Source organism: Myotis brandtii, unplaced genomic scaffold, assembly GCF_000412655.1.
Source record: "Myotis brandtii unplaced genomic scaffold, ASM41265v1 scaffold604, whole genome shotgun sequence".
Taxonomy (NCBI): domain Eukaryota; kingdom Metazoa; phylum Chordata; class Mammalia; order Chiroptera; family Vespertilionidae; genus Myotis; species Myotis brandtii.
In genome coordinates this window covers 2452789-2476781 of record NW_005370286.1, presented here as the reverse complement: position 1 = coordinate 2476781, position 23993 = coordinate 2452789, and the positions used below count along the sequence as shown (strand labels likewise).

Here is a 23993-nt window from a genome sequence, read left to right as displayed (position 1 = left end):
CCCTTGAGTCCGCAGGCCGACGCTCTATCCACTGAGCCAAACCGGTTTTTATTTGAACCAAACTGACAACACATACCTGGGAGCAAGATCTCAAATAGCTCTGCGTCAGTTGCTTTTTGAAAATTCCCTGTTTGATCTTTCAGATTTTCAGCTAGATGGCATGATTATTTATTGTTATTATTTTTTTAAAAATATATTTATTGATTTTTTTAAAAATATATTTTTATTGATTTCAGAGAGGAAGGGAGAGGGAGAGAGAGATAGAAACATCAATGATGAGAAAGAATCATTGATTGGTTGCCTCCTGCACGGCCCCTTCTGGGGATCAAGCCTGCAAGCCAGGCATGTGCCCTTGACCAGAATCGAACCTGGGACCCTTTAGTCTGCAGGCCGATGCTTTATCCACTGAGCCAAACCAGCTAGGGCTATTTTATTGATTTTTTACAGAGAGGAAGGGAGAGGGATAGAGAGTTAGAAACATGGATGAGAGAGAAACATCAATCAGCTGCCTCCTGCACACCCCCTACTGGGGATGTGCCCGCAACCAAGGTACATGCCCTTGACCGGAATCAAACCTGGGACCCTTCAGTCTGTAGGCCGATGCTCTATCCACTGAGCCAAACCGGTTAGGGCTATTATTATTATTCTTAATCCTCACTCGTGGATATTTTTCCACTGATTTTTAGAGAGAGTGGAAGAGAGAGAGAAAGACAGAAACATCGATGTGAGAGAAACACATCGATTGGTTGCCTCCTGCATTCATCCTGACCAGGGGCTGGGCCGGGGAGGAGCCTGCAACCAAAGTACATACCCTTGACTGGAATCAAACTCGAGACCCCCTGGTCTGTAGTCCGACACTCTATCCATTGAGCCAAACCGGCCAGGGCTGTTTTTTATTATTTAAACTTCTAAATATTCACACAACATATTCTTAATCTCACCAGAGGCCATGACAATGGGCAAACTGCACAAAGAGATTGGTCATCTGATTGTTCAGTCTGCAGAAGATCCAGAGAAATCGGACAGCCAAGTTATACAGGTAACTCCTTACCCCGACGACTTACTCCGTTCCTGACCTGTGTTGCTGGGTCGTGCGCAGAGCTGCTCCTTACCTGCTGTGCACGTGACAGAGGGAAGTGACTGGGAGAGACCAGCGGGCAGATGCTCATGAAGGTTTGCAGATGGACCTGCTGGAATTGAACAGGCGGGGGCTGCCATAGCCAATCAGCTATCAGTCTCTGAGGATAAGATCTTTATGGGGGGGAGGGGCTGGGCTGGTGCTGAAGCCAAGCATTATGGTGAGAAACGTAACTTCTAAGTGGTGTGGAATGATGTTCTGGACTGGCCAGGGCATTCTCTCCTCCTAGCAGAATTTTCATGGGGAAACACATTGTAAAGAGAGGTTGCTGTGGAGCATGGGGAACCAGATAGAGTGTCTTAATCCAGCTGTGATGTGACGTCTCCAGGACATTGAAAACGCAGACCCTGCCAAGCTCCGCAGACTGGTGTCGCACGCCACAGGGCTAGCTCCTCTGTGCTCTGCTTGGCAGCTGGCGACAGTGCCATGTGCACCCTCTCCTCTCCCCTTGCCAGATTGGAATGGCAAATGGTTGTTGTTGTTTTTTACTTTTTAATTGATTTTAGAGAGAGGGGGTAAGGGAGAGAGATAGAGATAGGGATTGATTTGTTGTTCCACTTATTTAGGCATTCATTGGTTGATTCTTGTTTTGTCCTAACTGGGGAATCGAACCTGCAACTTTGTTGTATCGGGACGATGCTCTAACCAACAACTACCCGGCCAGGGTCAAGTGGTTTATTTATGCCTCTCCATGTGGTGTAAGCCCCTCCTCTGCACGCAGCTAGGCCGGCCTCCACCCCTCTGTCTGCTGCCAGTTTGCATTGTGTCCCTTTCCAGCAACTTGCTCCTCTTCTGCAAAATACACTTGAGCCTCGCCTCTCCCAGGCCCTGCCTCATCTAGACCTGTCTCCAACGCTGGGGGCCAGGGGCCTGGAAAGATGGTCTCCTCTCTGAACCCTACCTCGGGGCCTCATCTGATGTGAAGGCCCTACTCTTCTGGTTGCACCTAGCTCTTTTCTCCATTCATTTACTTAAGTGGTATTTATCGAGCAACGACTGTATGTCAGGCATTGCACAGGGCAGTGCAGGGCAGTGGCGAGCAAAGTGCCTGCCCTTGTGGCCTGTATTTGAGCGTAGATGAAGAGAAAATAATATAAGTAAGAAGATCATTGTGAGCCTCGATAAATGAATGCTGCGACAGAAACAAGGGGCTGAGTATAACAGATAGGGATCAGATGGCTCTCGGAGAAAGGGACGTGAGCTAGAGGGTGCTGAAGGGCGAGGGGGGCCGTCAGCAGCGCTGTTCTTTATATTCAGTGCTGGTGGGCCGTCCAGCTGGACAGGAGGAGTGGGTGGGTTTTGTCCCAAGGAGCTGCCCATCCATCCCTCTGTCAATATTACAGTAAAAATACTGACTCTACATTGTAGAGTTGGTGAAATATGTAAATTTGAGTTTTGAATTAGTGTTTTTCATTGGACTAAAAGTGATACAAGATTACTCAGTATAATGTATAATGAATGTGTCCGGCATGTTGTAGAGATACACACACACAGACACACACTAGAGGCCTGGTGCACGGGTAGGGTCTCTAGGCCTGGCCGGCGATCAGGGCCGATCTGTGGGGTGACCGGTGGGGTGATCCACCTTGGCTGGCCTGGCGCCACCTGCTTGCCAGCCAGCCCCACCCCCCACCACTGGTCGTTTCCCTCTGCAGGGTGACCAGCAGGGCGATTGGGGGCGGGGGGCCTTACTGGCACCTGCCTTGGCTGGCCTGAGGCCTTCGGGCTGGGGGCAGCTCCTGTGTTGAATGTCTGCCCCCAGATGGTCAGTGCGCATCATAGTAACCGATCATTCCACTGGTCGTTCCGCTGTTCGGTCGATTTGCATATTAGGCTTTTATTATATAGGATATATTTTAATCCTCACCTGAATAATGAATGTGTCCGGCATGTTGTAGAGATACACACACACAGACACACACTAGAGGCCTGGTGCACGGGTAGGGTCTCTAGGCCTGGCCGGCGATCAGGGCCGATCTGTGGGGTGACCGGTGGGGTGATCCACCTTGGCTGGCCTGGCGCCACCTGCTTGCCAGCCAGCCCCACCCCCCACCACTGGTCGTTTCCCTCTGCAGGGTGACCAGCAGGGCGATTGGGGGCGGGGGGCCTTACTGGCACCTGCCTTGGCTGGCCTGAGGCCTTCGGGCTGGGGGCAGCTCCTGTGTTGAATGTCTGCCCCCAGATGGTCAGTGCGCATCATAGTAACCGATCATTCCACTGGTCGTTCCGCTGTTCGGTCGATTTGCATATTAGGCTTTTATTATATAGGATATATTTTAATCCTCACCTGAGGATATGTTTTTACTGAATTTTTAAAGAGAGAGAAAGAAAGGGAGGGAGAGAGAGAGAAACATGGATCAACCGGGGATCCCACCTACAACCTGGGTCTGTGCTCTGACCAGGAATCTAACCCGAGACCTTTCAGTGTACAGGACAACATTCCAACCAAGCGAGCCACACCGGCCAGGGCCAAAAATATTGGAAAGGGTAATGATGTCAGCAGACCAAGAAAAGGACATGACTTTGATGTGAGCTCTGGGGAGGCCTCAGCCCTCCAAGGGAATGTGAGTCGGTGACGAGGAATAAAGCGCAGGTGGCAGGCGCTGGGTTTCTTATCCCAGGCAGGAGGTCTGTTCTAGAAACGATAGCAGGCTTCCTCCAAAAGCTAACCATAGCATTACCATACATCCGGCAATTCATTTCTGGGTGTTTATCAAGAAGAATTGAAACAGGGACTCAGATATTTGTACACCCATGTTCATAGCAGCACTGCTAACAGCCAAAAAAGGTGAAAATAGCCGGATGTACATCAATGGATGAATGGACAAACAGTGTGGTGTATAGGAACCGTGGAATATTATTAAAAGGCATTAAGTTCCAAATGGGTGAACCTTGGAAACATTATTCTAAGTGAAATAGCCAGACACCAAAGGACATATGTATGATCCCACTTCTATGAAATACCCAAATAGGCAAATTCAGAGAGGCAGAAAAAATTATCCGTGATATTGATTTTTCTGTTAACTTTGTTTCACTTTTTCTAATTTATAAAGTTAATTTGATATACTTTTAAAAATAGCAGGAAGAATTCCGTTAAAATGCAACAAACTACTCATTTTTCAGTGCTAACGTATTGCATATTTTCCTGTTTTTATTAAAGGACATTTCCCTAAAAACAAAAGAAATCTTCACCAACTTGGCACCCTTTTCAGAAGTTTTAGGTGATGGAGGAAAGCGTGTCCTCAATCTTGAGGCTCTAAAGCAAAGACGATTCCCACCAGCGACAGAAAACTTTCTGTACCACCTAGCAGCAGCCGAGCAAATGCTGAAAATCTGACTGTCAGGATGGTATCACTGAGGACACGATCACCCACTAACTATGTATAATACTGAAAATAACAAAGAAAATGGTATATTTTAATGATTTATTTGAAAGTATTGAGATTTGACCTGAAAAGCACTGAAACATAGCAAAACACTTGATTTTCTCTATCTGATTAGTTTCACACCTGTTATCCATGTTGGACAAAGTGCTGTAACTACCACAAATAAGTTATAAAAAGGCCTGATGTGCTGGAGTGAGAAAAAGGCTCTGTCGAGTTCTCGTGTAAGTCACAGCAGATCCGAAAGCCTCCATGATTATAATTTCCCGTTTGTCTCATTGTGTCGCCACAAACTAACGATTTATTTTCAGAAAGCTGCCTGAAATGTTGCTTTGTATTCTTCTAGGAAGAACTTTAATTCCTCATGAGGAACTGTACTTTCTGAGCCAAACTACTAAGTTTTCTGCAGGACTGTCTAGAACAGCTTCGGCTGTGTCCAGCGGTTCTCAACCTGTGGGTCGCGACCCCTTTGGTGGTCGAACGACCCTTTCACAGGGGTTGCCTAAGACCATCCTGCATATCAGATATTTACATTACGATTCATAACAGTAGCAACATTACAGTTATGAAGTAGCAACGAAAATAATTTTATGGTTGGGTCACAACATAAGGAACTGTATTTAAAGGGCCAGAAGGTTGAGAACCACTGGTCTAGAAGATCATTCAAAAGACCCTGCAGTTGCACTTTCTTGTAAAAGAAAAATTTTTTTTCTTGGCCTTTGACCATTTTACCTATATTATGAGGGTTTTGCGTAGATTTTATACTTGAGTAGACAACTTTAATAATTCGTATTTATATTCTCTCAGAGGTAAGCATTTGGCAAGCTGAAGCCATCAGTGCTCTTCAGTTCACCTTGTTGCTAGCAATATTACTTTGAAAGATGCCAGTCCTTATATAGCAGAGTAAAGCAAGCAGCCCATTTTGAATATTAATGTCTATAACTGAACTAGCAACTTTCACGATTGGTAAGGGAGTCTAAGAATTAACTGCCTGCAAGGGCAGAAACCAGAGGTCTTCAAGTAACTCCAGTAAAAAGTGACTTGGCCACATAAGAAGTTCCTGTTCCTGTTCAGCTGTGTACCTTTCTCATCATAGGAGACCTAAAAATTGCAAAATAAGCAGGTTATGTACTTGTTACTTTATTATATGTTTTCATATTAACCCTGAAAGGTTATTTTACAGTCAGTCCTGTTGTCCTTGGAAATCTTACTCAGAAAAAAATGTTTGCAAAAAATCTTGTCTTTATTGGGATCTTTCATTTGTTAAGTAAAAAGTTTAAAACAGCCCTTTCTCTTCCTCCTTGGGTAAGGGTGGACCTGAAATGAGGTTTTGTTTACTAAGGCAAACAATTTAAAATTAATTCTGCACTTTATGAAAATGAATACTAACATCTTTTTCTCCCTCATTTTTGTATTACTGCATTAGCTAATCAAAGTTGTTAAAATTGCAAATGTATGATGCAGAAATAAAATGGAAATATTTTGATATTCAACCATATTTAGGTAGATGAAAAATTGTGTCCTTTCTCTAATTTTCCCCACTCCAAAAAAAGCAAAACCTTCCAAGTGCAGGTGTGCTGGGCGGTTATTAAAAGACATCTTTGAAAGTGAAGGGGGTCCAGGCTCCTTTCCTCCCACCTGTACGTCCTCCATTGCCTGTTCCTAGAGCAACCAACTTCAAGGTGCCTCCTTGAAAAGATGCCCTCACCTTTCCACTCTCTTCTGTAGTGGGTGAGCTTCATCTGGAGCCTTTGTACATTTTGTTTAGTGTAAGCCTGGGGATACACTGAGACATCTGGTAAATCAATTTGACTAATTTTATCCTTTTAGGCTGTTGTGAAACCCTTTTTATCAAATTTGGAGATAAGCATCATTCTGGCCCAGGGAAAACTGAAAGCCAGATACATTCTTTGATGATGTGGGCAGGGTGTGTTGGAAGCATTCCTCCAGGATGCAAATGTTTGGGTACCTACTCTGCACAGTGCACTGTTGTACCCTAGGGCTCCCTTGATGTACAAGGCAGTTCTTGCTCTCAAGGGACAGTCTACAGGGGCACTGGGTCTGCAAACAGGCCACTGCACTGTGGTGTGGCAAGTGTTAGACACAAATGCTGGGAGCACAGGAGAGGCACCTGATTGAGCACTGGGAATCCTGGAAGGCTTCCTGGAGGGAGTGACTGAAGTCCAAGTCAGACCTGAAGCATAAGTAGGAGTTGATCCAGAGCAGAGGAAAGTAGGTGTGAAGGCCCAGAGCAGAGAGAACACGGCCTCTGAGGAGCTGGATGTTGCTTCAGAGTGAAGAAAGGGGGCGGCAAGAGACGAGTAAGGCAAAGGCTCTTCCTTGCCTGCACGGCAAGGAATTCGAACTTGATCCTGAAGTGCTGAGAACCCACTGAAGGCTATTAAGCAGGTGTGGTGTAGAAGGGCCACCTGGAACCTGGACGGGCAGCCAGACAGAAATGAGGCGAGTGTTACCAGCAGGGGGTGCTGCTGGACTGAGCTGGCAGTAGCAGTGGCCACGGAGAGTTCTTGAGATGACTTGAATGGGAGTGGGGGAGGGTGCAGTCAGAGGAAAGTAGGTGTGAAGGCCCAGAGCAGAGAGAACACGGCCTCTGAGGAGCTGGATGTTGCTTCAGAGTGAAGAAAGGGAGTGGCAAGAGACGAGTAAGGCAAAGGCTCTTCCTTGCCTGCATGGCAAGGAATTCGAACTTGATCCTGAAGTGCTGAGAACCCACTGAAGGCTAGTAAGCAGGTGTGGTGTAGAAGGGCCACCTGGAGCTTGGACGGGGAGCCAGACAGAAATAAGGCGATTGTCACCAGCAGGGGGTGCTGCTGGACTGAGCTGGCAGTAGCAGTGGCCACGGAGAGTTCTTGAGATGACTTGAATGGGAGTGGGGGAGGGTGCAGTCAGGGTGACGCCAGTGATCCTGTCTGATGCAACTGTGGTGGTTCCACTTCCTGAGATTGGGAGGCCTCAATGGGCACCCGAAAGTGCAGGGGGCAGCTGGGTGTGAGCCTATGGCCAGGGCACAGTAAACAAGCCCACAGGCTGGTCGAGCAGCCAGCAGTGTCAGCGCAGTTTGGGGGGCATGGCTGACAGCACTCAGCAGAGTAGGAGGAGGGGTGGGAACAGGGAGGTAGACAATATTTGAAAAAGTGGCTACGAATGAGGGTTTTGCTTTTTTTTTTTTTTCCTCACCTGAGGATATGTCTATTGATTTTAGAGAGAGAGGAAGGGGAAGAGAAAAACACTGATGTAAGAAACATCGATTGGCTGCCTCCTGAGGACCCAGCCCACAACTTCTTGGTGTTTGGGACGATGCCCCAACCAACTGACCCACCCGGCCTGGGCGGGGGGTTTGCTTTTTTAATGAGACAGTGAGTCAAGCAGCTTAAATATTACTGGGAAGAAGCAGAGGGTGACCTTGCATGCAGGAGGGGAGGTGGGGTGCCGGTGGAGGAGGGCCTGCAGGTTTGGTGCCAGAGGTTCCAGGGCTGCCAAGAGCCTTGCTTTTTCCTGCGAAGCAGGAGACAGGGTTGTTTGCCAGTGAAGAAAAGGAAGGAGCTGGGTGGCAATGGCAACGCTTTTAGGTAGCCGTCCAAATGGGAGTGGGCCGAGTAGGGAAACAGGGTTGCTCTGGAGTTGGGGGCCTTCACCAGCTCACCCGAGGTTCATGTTTACCCCGAGATGAGCCATCCATGGAATGCCTGTGCCCTGGGCTCCATGGATCTTTCTTTTCTCCAATACTCAACTTCAGACCAGTTTATTAGTCACCTCACCGTGCCCGCTCACAGGCTGACACACAGGAAAGGGATCTTCCACCACCCAGCCCTCAGCAGTCCCGGTGGGGAGACAGGACAGCTCCCCGCGTCTCTTCTCCCATCCAGGCTGGAAGCCCAGGCACGACCGGCCTCGACTAGGTCCTGGCATGTGTGGCTGGAAGCCATCCTGTCTGCGCAGACGCCTCGGGGGTTCCCAGGAGACCTCTGGCACAGTTCTCGAAACTGAAACCTCGAGAGGAAGGTTAGGAATCAAACAAGTGCACCCAGAACTCACCCCTACACCCCTCGGTTATAGAAGAGTTCCGTTTCTTCTGTCGCAGACTGAATTTCCTGTTCGAGTTTACTGCACTGTATCTGAAAAACAAAGTTAAATTCTTTATATTTATAGTAAGAACTTTTCTTACTTTAGAAGCCAAGTTATTTTTTTAAAGACATTTTCAGAAAGCATTTATTTCACAGTCCAACTTTTAGTCAATTAAGTCTAATTTAGAGCAAAAAAACATAACCTCTTAAAAACATTCTTCTGGAAAATTTCAAACATAAGCAAAGCAGAAAGACTACAATAAGCCCTCATGTCCGCATCACTCAGCTTCAACCATTAACAATCTGCCAATCCCACGAGATTTGAAAGCTGCTGTAAGTGACTGAACCTGCTGATAAGCCATCCACTCTGCAGTGAGTGCAATGCAATCAGAAGGAATTACTTGCAAAGGGTTCACTTTTATTGCAACCTCATTGTGACAAAAACTATTCTAAAAGGACTGTGAGGATTCGAAAGACTTTTCCTTCTGTTTTATCTATTTTAATGAGAAGCTACTCTTCTCTACCCCTTGTCCCTCACCACCTCTGTAGGACTATAGCAACGATCTCAAATAATTTAAAACTTTTATGCTATGTGCTAGCAAAGTTGCCTGAATTAACGATTACATAAGCCTAAACTTAGAGAATTGGGTTGTGAATAAAAGCATTCCATAAATATACACCGTGGGGCAAAAGGAGGTTGACAGTTGTTCGTATGGAAATAAAATAATAAATAGTAATGTAAGAATAGACTGTTTTGTGTACTCAACTGTAACCTTACTTTTGTCCCACACTGTAAATGCTATGAAGACACACTTGATTTTTTGTTGTTGTTGTTAATCCTCACCTGAGGATATTTTCCCATTGATTCTTAGAGAGAGTGGCAGGGAGGGGGAGGGACAAAGAGAGAGAAGCATCAATTGGTTGCCTCCTGCCTGCACCAAACCAGAGACGGGGATTGAGACTGCAACCGAGGTACATGCCCTTGACTGGAATTGAACCCAGGACCCTTCAGTCCGAGGGCCGATGCTCTGTCCACTGAGCCATGACTGACTTTTAACTTCAGTGACAGAAAACAAGCATTTGAGATTTTCAGCCAAGAAATGCCAGAAATCCCTAACATCTACTAGATCAGCAATGTCCCTGGGACCAGGAACAGAGATACTATTACAGCCCTCTCTCTTTAACGGATGCAAAGACAAAGTCTCCCAGAGTTTAAGCAAATTAATCAAGGTCTGGAGCAGCTGGGAATTCGAGTCCAGGCAGGCCGACTCATCACCTAGTCTACAGACCCGCGCAGCCCAATACCGTAGCCACCAGCTGCATGAGTCCTTATTAAAATTACAGTTTGGCTCCTCAGTCACACCGGCCACATTTCACATGCTCAACAGCCACATGTGATTAGTGGCTACCATACTGGACACCACACTTAGAGGACATTTCTATCATTGCAGACTGTTCCACTGGAATGATAAAACATTTAAAATAGCTGAGGTGTTGTTGTTTTTTTAACATCCCCTAAAAAGGCTTCTGATATACTGTTAAGAAAAACAGAATCCAGCCTGGCCAGTGTGGCTCAGTGGTTGAGCATCGACCTATGAACCAGGGGGTCACGGTTGGATTCCCAGTCGGGGGGCACATGTCTGGTTGAGGCTCAATCCCTAGTGGGAGGTGTGTGAGAGGCAGCCCATCCATGATTCTCTCATCATTGATGTTCTTCTCTCTCTCCCTCCTCCTTCCTCTCTGAAATCAATAGAAAATTTATTTAAAAAAAGAAAAATAGAATCCAAAACTGCAAAAGGGATCTGTGGGATGGGGTTATATGTCAATAAAGTTATTTTCTTTTATACTTTTATAAACTTGGGCAGATTTTTTTAGGAAAATAATTGATTTTACTCTTATAATGCGGGGAAGAGAAAATTCCTTTTTGAGAGGAAGTCAAGGGCACTTACCCGTTGTATCTGCGGGAACATGCTGAAAGAAACTGGCACCATCAGGCCCATGACCAAGATGGTACAAGACAGCTTTAGGGTCCACAAGGACTGGGGGTATCGCACGAATAACGGGGTCCTGGGAGAGAGAAGGTTACAGGGCTTGTTTTAGAGGCTGGCCCTCTGCTCTGCTGGTGGCCAACTGTCTTGCTCACCAGTGTCAGGCCCAGGATGAAGGACTAGAGGTACATTTGCTCATTTGATCGCTCCACAGCCCACATACACAAGAGAACGTAGCCACTGTCAAGTCACTTGTCCAAAATCCCACAGCTCCAAAGTGAGAGGTCAGGCCCTAGAGATGTGACACGGATGTGACATTCTGACCCTGACCTTTGAGAGTGTGAGAGACAGTGTGGGAAGACGCAAAGAACCCCATCCTGGGAGGCAGTCAGAGCCAGGGGGTACTGGAGTCCGCTCGGGGCTCTGCTTCGGACAGACCAGGCCCTCTCAGACAAGTCACTTTCCCCTTCTGCGCTCTGGGTTCATTCATATGCAAAACAGAAGGGTTGAGTCAGCCGCGGAAGTCACTCTGCCTTGGATACTATCATGGTTGTGGGATGACATGGGGTCCTACTGGGCACCCCAAGGCCCACTGGGAAACGAGGACCATCTCTCCCCCCAAGATGGTACAAGACAGCTTTAGGGTCCACAAGGACTGGGGGTATCGCACGAATAACGGGGTCCTGGGAGAGAGAAGGTTACAGGGCTTGTTTTAGAGGCTGGCCCTCTGCTCTGCTGGTGGCCAACTGTCTTGCTCACCAGTGTCAGGCCCAGGATGAAGGACTAGAGGTACATTTGCTCATTTGATCGCTCCACAGCCCACATACACAAGAGAACGTAGCCACTGTCAAGTCACTTGTCCAAAATCCCACAGCTCCAAAGTGAGAGGTCAGGCCCTAGAGATGTGACACGGATGTGACATTCTGACCCTGACCTTTGAGAGTGTGAGAGACAGTGTGGGAAGATGCAAAGAACCCCATCCTGGGAGTCAGTCAGAGCTAGGGGGTACTGGAGTCGCTCGGGGCTCTGCTTCGGACAGACCGGGCCCTCTCGGACAAGTCACTTTCCCCTTCTGCGCTCTGGGCTCATTCAGATGCAAAACGGAAGGGTTGAGTCAGCCGCGGAAGTCACTCTGCCTTGGATACTATCATGGTTGTGGGATGACACGGGGTCCTACTGGGCACCCCAAGGCCCACTGGGAAACGAGGACCATCTCTCCCCAGGAGACAGCCAGTGCCATTACATAGGCATCCAGGGCCCCAGCTTTCCCGGAGCCCAGCTCTGAGGCCAGCAGAGCGGTCCAGGAAGATCCTGACCGAGCAGAAGTCTCCACACCCATCCAGCTGGACTGATCGTGGGAGGTACCAGTTCACGCTACCCAGGACGCTGCTACTTCCTGAAAAAAAACCCTTCTTACATGCTCCTAGCAGGGGCTTCCTGGCTCCCCATGCTGGACAGAGTGGATTGGTTCAGCAACAGGCAGGTGACCCCACGTGGGCCAATGGAATCCTTCCCGGGGAGTTTGTGAACTGAGCAGAAGACATTCCCTGCCCGCCGCGAGGTACCAGTTCACGCTACCCAGGACGCTGCTACTTCCTGAAAAAAAACCCTCCTTACATGCTCCTAGCAGGGGCTTCCTGGCTCCCCATGCTGGACAGAGTGGATTGGTTCAGCAACAGGCAGGTGACCCCACGTGGGCCAATGGAATCCTTCCCGGGGAGTTTGTGAACTAAGCAGAAGACATTCCCTGCCCGCCCTGCCCCCCACCCCCCTCGGGGTTTGCTGTGTTTTTCTTTCTCATCAGGACACTGTGAGGATACACCTAGGAGGTGTCGGCAGTCACATACGTCATCGACAGGAAGAAGCCAACGTGTGGCAGGAGAGGAGAGGGCTGTCCCCACACTAGAGCTGCTTCTGCTCAGCTGCCGTAGGCTCCACTCCCTGCCCGTACCCCGTATCTAAACCAACACAGCTCCCTCTGGCCTGCGCTACCGCAAGCTGGGCTTCTCAGACTGCCTGATCCCCACGCCCTCCTCCCAACAGGCCATTGCTTGCTTCTCGAATGGGGTGACAGGCTACTGAATCTGGGACCATTTAAGCTAATTTAATCCATGCTTGGCATGAAGGAGGGGCCAGAGGCTTGGGCAGCATTCACAGCACATCAGAGCTGGGAAAACCTGCAAATCATCGAAACCCATCGTGCTGGGAGTGAGGAAACGTGCCTCAGGAAGATGCTGGGACGTGGCCAAGAACGCAAAGCTAACTGAGGACAGGGCCTGGGCCCGATTCCAGGTCTGCTGGCATACACACATCTGGATTCCAGGTCAATCCTCCTGTCCTACGTGTGACGAAGAGTGTGCAGTAGGAAGACCACGGAAGCACGTTCCTCCCGTCCCGCCCACCAGCTGCAGATTAGACACGTTTTATAAGGATTCTGACTGTCAAAATATTTACTCCTCCCTGGGGAGATGAGCATGCATCTTACTTTTTAAAAAAATGTGAGAAGACTTCAGGAATAAAAGCCGAGGTCCCGAACAGCACGACTCTGGATGTTGCTGTATCGCTGACGGCCTAGTGGAAAGCGAAAGGAAGCAGCTTAGGATGTGGAGGGAGACGATTTCTGTAATTCATGACAGAGACAAGCAAACAGCAGCTCTCCCTTCTCCCTTCAAAAATAACCCAGGTGGAGAGAGGTGGAGGCAGCACCGACGTGGTCATGCAGGTAGGGCGGCTGGGGTCGGAGCCAGGAGTAACTGAAGGCGGATTTACCTCCCCCTGACTCTGCGATGGTCTCCATCAGTCCATCGACCGTTCCAAATAAAATGCTAAGTATAAGCAAAGGCAGCTTACAAGCAAACCCGGAACCAAATGGCAACCCCCTTGGTAGAAATGCTGGTGTTTGCCATGAGGACCAATCTATTAGTGTATTTTCTTTTCAGGCTAGGATTGCGCCACTGGCTTCCCTGTCCCGACAGCCCCCCTTATTCCCACCCCTTCCAGTGGGAGACTGCTCCAAAAGCCCAGCTCGGAGTGCACCAGGGATCACACCCACGAGTCTGCATGCATGCACCCATTTTTGCTTGTGCAATTAAAAGTGTGCTACAGCCCTAGCCGGTTTGGCTCAGTGGATTGAGCATCAGCCTGTGGACTAAAGGGTCCCAGGTTCGATTCCTGTAAAGGCACAGGCCCAGGATGTGGGCGCAATCCCCAGCAGGGGTTATGCAGGAGGCAGCCAATCAATGATTCTCTCTCATTGATGTTTCTCTCTCTCCCCCTCCCTTCCTCTCTGAAATCAATAAAAATATTTTTTTTAAAAAGTGTGCTATAAAATTTTACTTTGCACAGACATGTCTGTAGACCTGATAATGTTTTGTCATCTTTTCTATTCTGCACATTGCTCTATGTAGTGAACATTTAAAAATATAATTTACTGTCTGGGTGATATGCACAAAATCATGTGTACTCGAGGACAACGCAAGAGACTTTCAAGGGAAATTATGACTGCAAACGACACCATGTTAACTTCAGAACCCAACCCCCGGGTAAGACACAACTCCACATAGACCGCTGCTCTGTGCAAGATAAATAAGGACACAGGCCCCCATTCCCTTCCCCTGCCTGCCTGCCTCCCACGTCCACTTCCCAGGCCTTGGCCGCAGCCTCAGGGCTCCTCTCCTCTGCCCGCACCTGCTCTCTGCGTATTACACGCTCGGCTCATCTGATCCCTCTGCAGCGAATGCCTTTCCCTGCTGCCACAGAGGGAGCCGAGGAGGGTGGTTCCTAAAATAAACGTTCAGGAACATGAAATAAAATAAAATTGCTCCGCTTCAGGGAGAGAAGAGTGCCTGTGAGCATGGTGTGGGTCCACGTCAGTGGGGCGAGGCCGGCCCGTGTCCACGTGTGCCCCGTGCAAGGGGAAGACACGCCAAAGGGGACAGCGGTCATTAGGAGGCACCAGGCACCAGTCACAGTTCGCACCTGAGTGGCCGACAAGGCCAGTGAAGGGAAAACAACGTGAACTAAGCTCCTGAAATCTGAGCAAAGGTGCCCTATTACAATCAGATATTGCTGGTTACGCACTTTCTGAAATTTTAGCCAAAGAAAAGAAACCTTTCGGTGACAGAGAAATGACAAAAGAATGCTTATGCTTACGCACAGTGGCAGACACTTTATTCTTAAGAAAAAGATACACTTTTCTTTTTTAAAGCAGACCATCCAACCTTTCTTTTACCCGTTTGGCATTCGTGCAAAAAATGCAGTTCCTCCTGGAGAGATGGACTAGATACCCAGAGAGCTAGCAGGGCCTGCGGCTGCCTCCCCACTGGGAGGCCCAGCGCTCCCGGCAACCGGAGAGAAGGGATTCGGACTGGGAAGGGTTGGGGTGTCCAGAGCCTAGCAGGGTGCCTGGCTGCAGGAGGTGCTGAGGAACAACCTGTGGATTACACATGTGCTCTCTCTTCCCAGCTGTATGAATAGGGCACGACACCACCCACACCCCGCAGTTAAAACTGAGTTGAAGAGAAGTGCAAACATATGTCTAGGTCAGTGGTTCTCAACTTCTGGCCCTTTAAATACAGTTCCTCATGTGGTGACCCCCAACCATAAAATTATTTTCGTTGCTACTTCATAACTGTAATGTTGCTACTGTTCTGAATCGTAATGTAAATATCTGATATGCAGGATGGTCTTAGGCGACCCCTGTGAAAGGGTCGTTCGACCGCCAAAGGGGTCGCGACCCACAGGTTGAGAACCGCTGGTCTAGGTAGAGAGCTGCCCACGGATGCTCAGAGCATCATTGCTTCTAACAGCCCCAACCTGGACACAACCCAAGCATCTGTCGCCTGGGGAATGGAAAAGCAAAAAGGTGGTGCATCCATCTGTACCATGGAATACTGCTCAGCGATCTAAAGCAACAAACGATTGATATGGGTTAAAAGATGGATGAACCTCAAAAGTCAAAGAAGCCGGACAGCTCAGTGATATGAAATTTCTAGAAAAGGCCATACTATGAAGGCATAAAGCAGATCAGTGTTTCTGTGGAGCTGGGGGTAGAAAGGGAGCGTGACTATCACGAGGGGAATTTTGGGGGGGATGAAAATGTTCTAAAATCGGACTGTGGTGATGGCCGAGTAACTGCTTAGATTTGCTGAAATTCACCAAACTATATACTCTTCCAAGGCTTTTATAGTATGTAAATTACTCCTCAATAAAGCTGTTAAAAATGTCTCTTTAGGCAACAGAACCTTCATTTCAAAAACGAGGTATCTGATTTCCGGCAGCACATTCCCTCCTTGATACGGGCAATTATCACACCAATTCGTTTGGAAAGGTGCCATTATTTCAAGACATAGCTGATGGTTCGTAATTCGGCTTCGTGAGTCGTTGCTAAGATCGAGAGTAACGTGTTCCATGAGCCGAATAACGATGCATTTCCCGGCTGAACGAGCAGCCTCTTTCGCTGAGCTCCTCCTTCCCCCGACATGCTGGGAAGAAGACTGCCCAGCTGGCCATTCCCTCGCCTCATTCCAGGGGCTGTTTTGTGCTGCTCTTCGTGCCATTTGCGAACAACTGCCTCACATGACAATTCTTCAGCTAAAGTCACTTCGCAGTACCCCCCAAAAGAACTGATTTGTTAAAAAAAAATATTTTAAAACTCCATACCCAAAATAAAACTACCATAGGCTAGTAGGTTCTTAGAGCTGAATGCATGTAAATCTCTTCAGCGCTGACCGGGTAGCTCAGCTGGTTAGAGCATCATCACCATTCAACAAGGTTGTGGGTTCGATCCCCAGTCAGAGCACACACAAGAAACAACCAACGAGTGCAAGAATAAGTGGAACAACAAATCAATGGTTTTTTTCTCTCTCTCTCTCTCTCTTTCTAAAATCAATAAAAACAAAAAAAAAAACAAATAAATAAAATAAATCTCTTCACATACATGTATAGATCGGTAGCTAGATGGGTAGATACCGTATTTGTTCTGTTTCTCTGGAGAACCCACACTACTGACCGGGTGACCTGACTGGTAGGTGCATGGGATGACGCTCAACCCACTGGGTCACACCAGCCAGGTCTTAACGCACAATCTTTTCAACATCGGGGTGCAAAACAGAACACCTCTCTCGGCATAATGAGGGCAGACAGGATAAGGAGAGTCTGAAGGGAAATGCGAATTTGTTACCAGCTCCCAAACAGAAAATTCATTTCTTTGCCCCAAAGGCAAGCAGCTATTGCACCATCGTGTTCCCCTACCTTCGTCCCAGCTTTTCTGGAATAGCCTACGACATTGCCTTCCTTGTCCATGACCTCGATCCCTCGTACGGGCTCAAAACTTCGGGATGCGGCAACATTCATTGCACTGACCTGGGCTGTGGATTGAAGCAGAGAACACAACAGAGATGAGCTTCAGTCCAGGGAGGGGCATCTTCTCTGGTGTCCAGCCTCTTCCTCTATGGCTGTGCTTCCCCAACCTTCAGTGGCCACCTGACTTGCTGGGCCAACCAGGCTCTCTGCTGGGCGGTGGAGCTGGGGTCAGGGCTGCTGGCCTGTCGGTCTTGGATCCTGACTGCAACCCAGCACCGGGTTCCAGCACCCCGGAAAGTCCAGACTGGCTCCCTAACAGGATTCCAAGAGAAACCCGGGGGTCCTTCAAATATGCCCCCCTTTTTTGCTTAGCTGGTTTGACCAGGTTTCCGTAACAATTTCCCAAATTTTACCACTGATATTCTGCCAGCTCTTCAAAGTGCTGATTCCCAAACCCAAAATCTGGAGCGTGAACCAGTGAACTTGCAGACAGCAAACCTAAAGTAGTTGGTTAATGTCTCTGTCACTCCCTTGGAGTCAGATCACTGCTTCTTCCTGTGACCCTAGGAAAGTTCCTTCACCTCCCCCTGCCTCAGTCTCCTCATCTGTAAATGGGGATAATACTGCCTACCCATCAACTGCTGTCAGGATGAAGTTAAAAACACACATCGAGGGCTTGGACAGATAGTCTTTAGGACATAATTTGTGTTTCCAGGTCTGTGTTCATCCTTTGACAGCAAAAGGGGTCTCTACAGAGAAAGCGTCACCTCTCAAATCAAAGACCTCGTTGGGGCCCGGGGGCACCTGCCAGCTGCAAATGGGGGCTGCCATCAGCCACAGTGTGGCCGAAAGACCTGGGTGTCCCTGAAGATGGGAGAAAGGCTCAGAGACTACAAGGACCGCAAGCTCCCTGCTTACTGAGAATGGCGGCAGGCAAGGTTTCCCTTAGGAAAACGTTTTTCATGGCACTCTTCATGAGGAGCAAACGAGGGAACAACTAGAAAATAAGAGAGAAAAAGCATCACTGCATGGGACAAGAAATCAGCTGAACACACTCGACAGCAGAGAGCTGGCATCGACCTCATTCCTATCACAGGTGAGGCCTCCGTCAGCGCGCGCTATTTTTATTTTATTGTTTTTATTGATTTCAGAGAGGGAGAGGGAGAGCGAATCATTGATCAGCTGCCTCCTACAGGCCCCCCCCACCCCCCACCAGGGACCAAGCCCACAACCCGGTATTTGCCCTGACCAGAAATCGAACCATGACCGCTTGGTTCATAGGCCAAAGCTCAACCACTGAGCCACACCAGCCAGGCTCTCTTGTGTATTTTTATTTTACTTACTTATTTTTAAGTGTTTTTTCTTTTTGAAATTTTAGAGAGAAAGGATGGAAGAAGGACAGACAGAAACATAGATAAGACAGGAACATCACCGATCAGCTGCCTCCTGCACACTCACACTGAGGATCGAGCCTGCAACCTGGGCATGTGCCTTGACTGGGAATTGAACTGGCAACCTTTTGGTTCCTGGGTCGACGCTCAACCACTGCGCCACACTAGCCGGGCTCTCTGTGTATTTTTAAATCTGTGTAGCACTGAGCTGTTCTCCTGATCATCAGAGGAATACACGGAGGTTTCAAGAAGGGACATTAATGTGTCCAGAGTCGCTGAGCTGTTCAGGAATTAAGCTAGGATACAAACCTAGGCTTACCTGACTCTAAAGTCTACACTTTTAACCATTCTAATATCCTGACATCCAAAGCAATATACAATGTGGATACCATGTCTGTGGAGCATAAATTAATTTTTTAAAAAGATAACCATACTGCACATATGCCTAGAAACTTGGAATACTCACGTGACTGTAGGGGGGGATAGAGTTACAGGTGACTTTTATTTTCTTCTTTACGTCTTAATCATATTGTATGAATTGTTTAAGATGGAATATAAATTTATAATCAGAGTAAAGTTTTGTTTTGTTTTGAATTCTGAAGAATGAAAGAGATTTCAGCCCTAGCCGGTTTGGCTCAGTGGATAGTGTCAGACCATGGACGGAAGGGTCTCGGGTTTGATTCCGGTCAAGGGCACGTAACTTGGTTGCAGGCTCGATCCTGGCCCCGGTCAGTCGGGCCGTGTCTGGAGGCAACCAATCGATGTTTCTTTCTCACATGGATGTTTCTCTCTCTGTCTCTCCCCCTCCCACTCTCTTTAAAAATTAATGGAAAAATATCTTCAGGTGAAGATTAACACACACACACACACACACACACACACAAAGAGAGATTTTAAAATACCTACTCCAAAAAAGGCTGTAGAAGCAATTACTCCTGTCCCTAGTAATATACTCTCGAATGGGCGACGGTTCTAGGGAAAAACAATAGTATATGTTTAGCCAATAGCACAGTTTACCCAGAAAAGATAATTAAAACAAAGAATAACTCCAGAAGATGCAGTACAAGGCTGCAACCCCCTGGGGCCCCTGATACTCACGTAACTCGCGTTTCCATTGACGATGTTGAACGCTGTACTGTAGGTACAGAAAGACAACTGCAGGAAGACAGAGGCGGAAAGTCACACTTTGGTTTTAAGAACAGAATTTAGTAATCGCGACACTGAAATGTGTGCTACCTGAGGTAAAACGATAGACTTTAAACTTTTCACTGGCACCAGCGACAGAAATACCTTTAAAGGAGAAAAAAAAAAAAAGCAGTTATAGTGTTTCAGGGGAGCCAGAGCTCGTTGGAGCAAAGAAGTTCCCAGGGGAGACGCAGAACTGGGGCCCCCAGGAGCTGGGACAAGGAGAGGATGGCGTGATGCAGGGGCCCCCGGTCATGGAACAAGCGATGCTGAATGGGCACCACCTGGGCAGTGAGGACACCTGGGTCTCGCAGTGGCCCTGCCTCTGAGCCCTGCAGCTGAGAAGGATGCTCTCCGCAGGGACACAGAGGGGAAGGTGTGGCAGAGCCGTGCTGTCACCGCGTGGGCGCCAAGCTGGGCTGGCCCTCCTGAGGGCAATTCCAGGTCCCAGGTGAGGGCCTGTGCCAGGGCGAGGGCTTGGGGAGCCGCGGTAAAGGCCCATTCCGTGGGCCTGTGGCAGGAAGCACATCTTAACTCACGGGTCTCCTCCCAGAGTGCTTTGTGCACAGGACGCAGTCAAAGCCAGGGTCACCCTGTGAGACCCTGTGGGCCTTCGAGAGGCCCGGCTGCCTGACTAGGTAAGTGGGGCGGGGCGTGGTGTGGGGCAGGGAGGGAACATGAAGAGCAGACAGGCGCTGGGGTAGGGACCCATGACCGTCTCTCGGGCAGTCACGGGCAGGGGCGGGGAGCTGGGGTTTAGGAGATGGGTGGGCATCTTCCTCACCCCCCAGCGTGCCTCCCCGGCTCACACAACAGCAAGGAGCGGCTCACTTACCATGGGCGCCATGAAAGGCAGGAGAGCTGGCAAAGAGAAGGGGGTCAACGGCTGCAGAGAGGCCAGAAGGGGGCACCCCTCCCCACACCTCTTCTCCAGCCGCCTGGAAGGCACGGACATCGAAGGGTATTTTTTACTCATTCTTCTGATTTTCTTAATAAAAACAACTATATGCATGTGGCAAAAATGTAAACCAGCGCAGCACAGGAAGTCGTAATGAGACTCCCACCCTCCAGCCTTCCGAGTCCCTCTCGCTGAAGGTAAGCAGTGTTAACCGGCACCTGCCACCCTGCCACGCGAATGTAATACACCTGTGGTTTATCTATAATAATAAAAGCATAATATGCTAATTAGACCGGACGTCCTTCTGGACGACCTTCCAGACGAGGCCGGTGCCAGCAGCTGGGGGAAGGAAGGCCTACTCTTGCACAAATTTCGTGCAGGGCCTCTAGTAATAGTATACAGTAATACAAAATGTGAATTTGCTCTCCTTCCCCGTTCCTAGCACAAATATCCTAAACTTCTTAGAATTTCCCAAGTGAGAGGAACTACTAGGGCAAGGTTATGGTTACTCATAACACGCTCCTTCCAACCACACCTGAGGTGTCTTTGGAAAGCCCCCGAGGCTGGAGGCTGGTTGCCAGGGAACCAACCACCTGAGGAGAAAGTTGGACCTGTCTGTCCCACTCTCCTATCCTCCTCCTCCAGGGAGCAGAGAGGGGCCGGGGGGTTGAGCTAATCACCAAGGGCCAATGATTTCACCAGCCAGGACAACTAATGAAGCCTCCATTTAAAAATACTAACAGATGCCCAGCCTGCATGGCTCAGTGGTTGAGCACTGACCTATGGACCAGGAGGAGGTCAGGGCACATACTCAGGTTGTGGGCTCCATCCCCAGTGGGGGGCGGGGAAGTACCGGAGGCAGCCGATCAATGACTCTCTCTCATCATTGGTATTTCTATCTCTCTCTTTCTCCTTTCCTCTCTGAAATTAATAAAAATATATTTAAAAAACAGACATAAAAATACTAGCAGGCGGCCTGGAGAGCTTCGGGGTTGGTGAACGCATGGAGTGCTGGTCGGGCGGCGACGGGGCTCAGGCCTGGAAGCCGGTCCCCCACACTCAAACCCAGATCTGTTCCAAGCACTGGACACGACTCTGGGCCCCAAATCTGCTCTCCCCACACCCTTCAAATATTCTTTTTAAGCTGTGGTTTCCAGACTCACTGTCAGAAATCCTTCTAGAAAAAAACAATTACAAAAAGGCAGGCGGCATTTTGTAACTCTTAGATATCACCTCTTCCCAGCCACCTCTGACCATTAGAATCAGCTCACCTGCAGGTCGGAACAGACTGGGGATCAGTTTGCTGCTGTCAGGATGCACTGTTGCCTTCAAAAAGGGAAGCACACAGGTTAGCTTGATGTTTGGTTTTGTTCTTTTCGGGGCTAAACATTAGAAAGGGGCTGAAACTTACGAGACTTCTCTTCCAAGCTTCTTGGATCTAAAAAGAGAAAAAACAAGCAATAGTTCTTTTTTGTGTGTGTGTTTTTAAAATATATTTTTATTGATCTTGCGAGAGAGAGAGAGAGAGAAAGGGGAGGAGGAAGAGGGATAGAGAGAGAGAAACATCAATGAGAGAGGAAGTCACCGATTGGCTGCCTCCTGCACAATCCCTAGTGGGGATCGAGCCCGAAACCGGCACATGTGCCCAGACCGGGAATCAAACCAGTGACCTCCTGGTTCCTGGGTCAATGCTCAACCACTGAGCCACACCAGCTAGGCACAAGCAATAACTTTAAAGGTGGCTTGACAGCAAACAAATCTCTCCAGTCTGTTTGTGATGTTGCCTTTGCTCCACTTTTCAGAGAGTGGAGGGCAAACTGTTACATACCATATGGAGAGCTCCAAGCAAACAGGAAATGAGCTTACAGCCACCAAAGAGATCATCCAAGTAAAGAAAATCAACAAGCCCAGCCGGTGTTGCTCAGTGGTTGAGCATCAGCCCATGCACCAAGAGCTTTCTGATTTGATTCCTGGTCAGGGCACATGCCTGGGTTTTGGGCTTGATCCCCAGTAGGGGCATGCAGGAGACAGCCAATTAATGATTCTCTCTCATTGATGTTTCTATCTCTCTATCCCTCTCCCTCCTCTCTCTCTAAAATCAATACACACACACACACACACACATTTTCCCCATTGAATTGGACTGGTGCTTTAGGTATTTTTAAATAGAGGCTTAATTAGTGGTCCTGGCTGGTGAAATCATTGGCCCTTGGTGATTAGCTCAACCCCCAGCCCCTCTCTGCTCTCCTCCCCTGAGCTTTGCTCACAGTCCCCTCTCCTTCTCAGCCTTCCTTCAACACCCTCCCCCAATTCCCTGTGACACCCTCCCCACCTTGGATCCCTAGGTCAAGGCCTGTGACTAGAAATATATATATTTCAATTAAAAAACAACAATGACCAAAACATTAAAAATCCCTAAGTCTCTGACCTTGGAGAGGACTCAAGGCCAATACCTAATCTATCCCTCGGCAGGCAGGCTATGTGCAGGCGACACAGCACACCATTAGCTAAGTCCCTTGCAACAGAGCCAGCCTCTAAGTCCAGAGGCCCAACAAGTTCTTAGAAAAACCAAGTTGAATCTGTGAGCTTTCCACAGGCTGCCTCCCGGGACGGATGTCTGTGGGCCCTGGAAAGCCCCACATGCTCACGGCAAGGTAGGTATCAAATACTTGGTTTGAGTCTTTGGGCAGGAATGGAACCCGGCCCGGAACCCAGCCTCTAATAGGAAATAGATTCAGACCTGGGAGACCTGCCTCCATTCTGGAATCTGCCACAGGGCTCCAGGAACCGACTACAGAGAATCCCCACTAAAAGCCCTTGCGTGGGAGGAAGCCTATGATTTTTTTTCTCCTGATTACTAGTTCCTGCGACTGGCACCTCATATTAATCTGGCTCATGAGAAGAAATGCTGACTACAAAGAAAAACAAACCCAATTTCAAAAAGTGCATCCCTTGTTTTCAAAGACCACGATCGCTTTCAGAGCATCTGAGGGCAGAATCCCCCACAGGCAACCACACACAGTCTTGACCCAGGCCGGTGACACCTACCCTTTTGTCCTGCAAGTCATGAATAGACCCATCTTCATTTGTTAACAATAGTTGCCTCGACTTCTCTATTTTGCTCTAAAATAAAAATAAAGAAATAGAGCCATGAGCTGAACATTGCTCCGATTTATCCACAGATTTAAGAGTCACAGGCTTGTCACACCTGACTTCAATGGGGCGTGTAGCCAAGGCTCTCCACCCACTGAGTTTCCGTTAGGATCGTCCCCGGGGTCCTTCCCAGGGGGACCTCCCAGCTGCTCCAGCAGCTGGCCCCACCGGGGCTGCCGTCTCCCCGCTCTTCTCCGACGGCAACTGTCTCAGTGAACGATACCACCGATACCACCATCGGCCTGGGTGTGCAAGTCAGAAACCTGCAAGCCCCTACTCTCTCACTCACCCCACACCTAATCAGTGCAGTCTTCTTTCCTCTCTTTTTTACTTAATTTGAGGGGGAAATTAAATACAGAAAATACAAAGGATGATCATATGCTTAGAATCCCCTCATCCAGAACTAACAACTGTAAACATTCCGTCGTATTGGCTTCTCCCCCTCCTGTTCCCCCCGCCCCCCCTCCCC

General features: G+C 48.6%; 2 protein-coding genes across 4 annotated transcripts in view; one reads left to right on the top strand and one right to left on the bottom strand.

Moving 5' to 3' along the window:
• The window catches only part of FAM45A (family with sequence similarity 45, member A), a 21388-nt gene extending 16605 nt beyond the window's left edge, over nucleotides 1-4783 (top strand). For all 3 annotated transcript variants that reach the window (XM_014550600.1, XM_014550602.1, XM_014550601.1), the window contains 2 exons: nucleotides 945-1039; nucleotides 4299-4783. In XM_014550600.1, coding sequence (XP_014406086.1) covers nucleotides 945-1039; nucleotides 4299-4475 — 272 coding nt within the window. In that variant the 3' untranslated portion in view covers nucleotides 4476-4783. The remainder of the gene's footprint in view (nucleotides 1-944; nucleotides 1040-4298) is intronic.
• A 3484-nt stretch (nucleotides 4784-8267) lies between these two features.
• SFXN4 (sideroflexin 4) overlaps nucleotides 8268-23993 on the bottom strand; it is a gene marked incomplete at its 5' end in the record, with an annotated part of 16824 nt that continues 1098 nt past the window's right edge. The window contains 12 exons of the mRNA XM_005879706.2: nucleotides 8268-8657; nucleotides 10556-10673; nucleotides 13080-13165; nucleotides 16847-16962; nucleotides 17816-17894; nucleotides 19195-19260; nucleotides 19387-19443; nucleotides 19525-19578; nucleotides 20309-20334; nucleotides 21643-21697; nucleotides 21783-21809; nucleotides 23420-23494. Coding sequence (XP_005879768.2) covers nucleotides 8580-8657; nucleotides 10556-10673; nucleotides 13080-13165; nucleotides 16847-16962; nucleotides 17816-17894; nucleotides 19195-19260; nucleotides 19387-19443; nucleotides 19525-19578; nucleotides 20309-20334; nucleotides 21643-21697; nucleotides 21783-21809; nucleotides 23420-23494 — 837 coding nt within the window. The remainder of the gene's footprint in view (nucleotides 8658-10555; nucleotides 10674-13079; nucleotides 13166-16846; nucleotides 16963-17815; nucleotides 17895-19194; nucleotides 19261-19386; nucleotides 19444-19524; nucleotides 19579-20308; nucleotides 20335-21642; nucleotides 21698-21782; nucleotides 21810-23419; nucleotides 23495-23993) is intronic.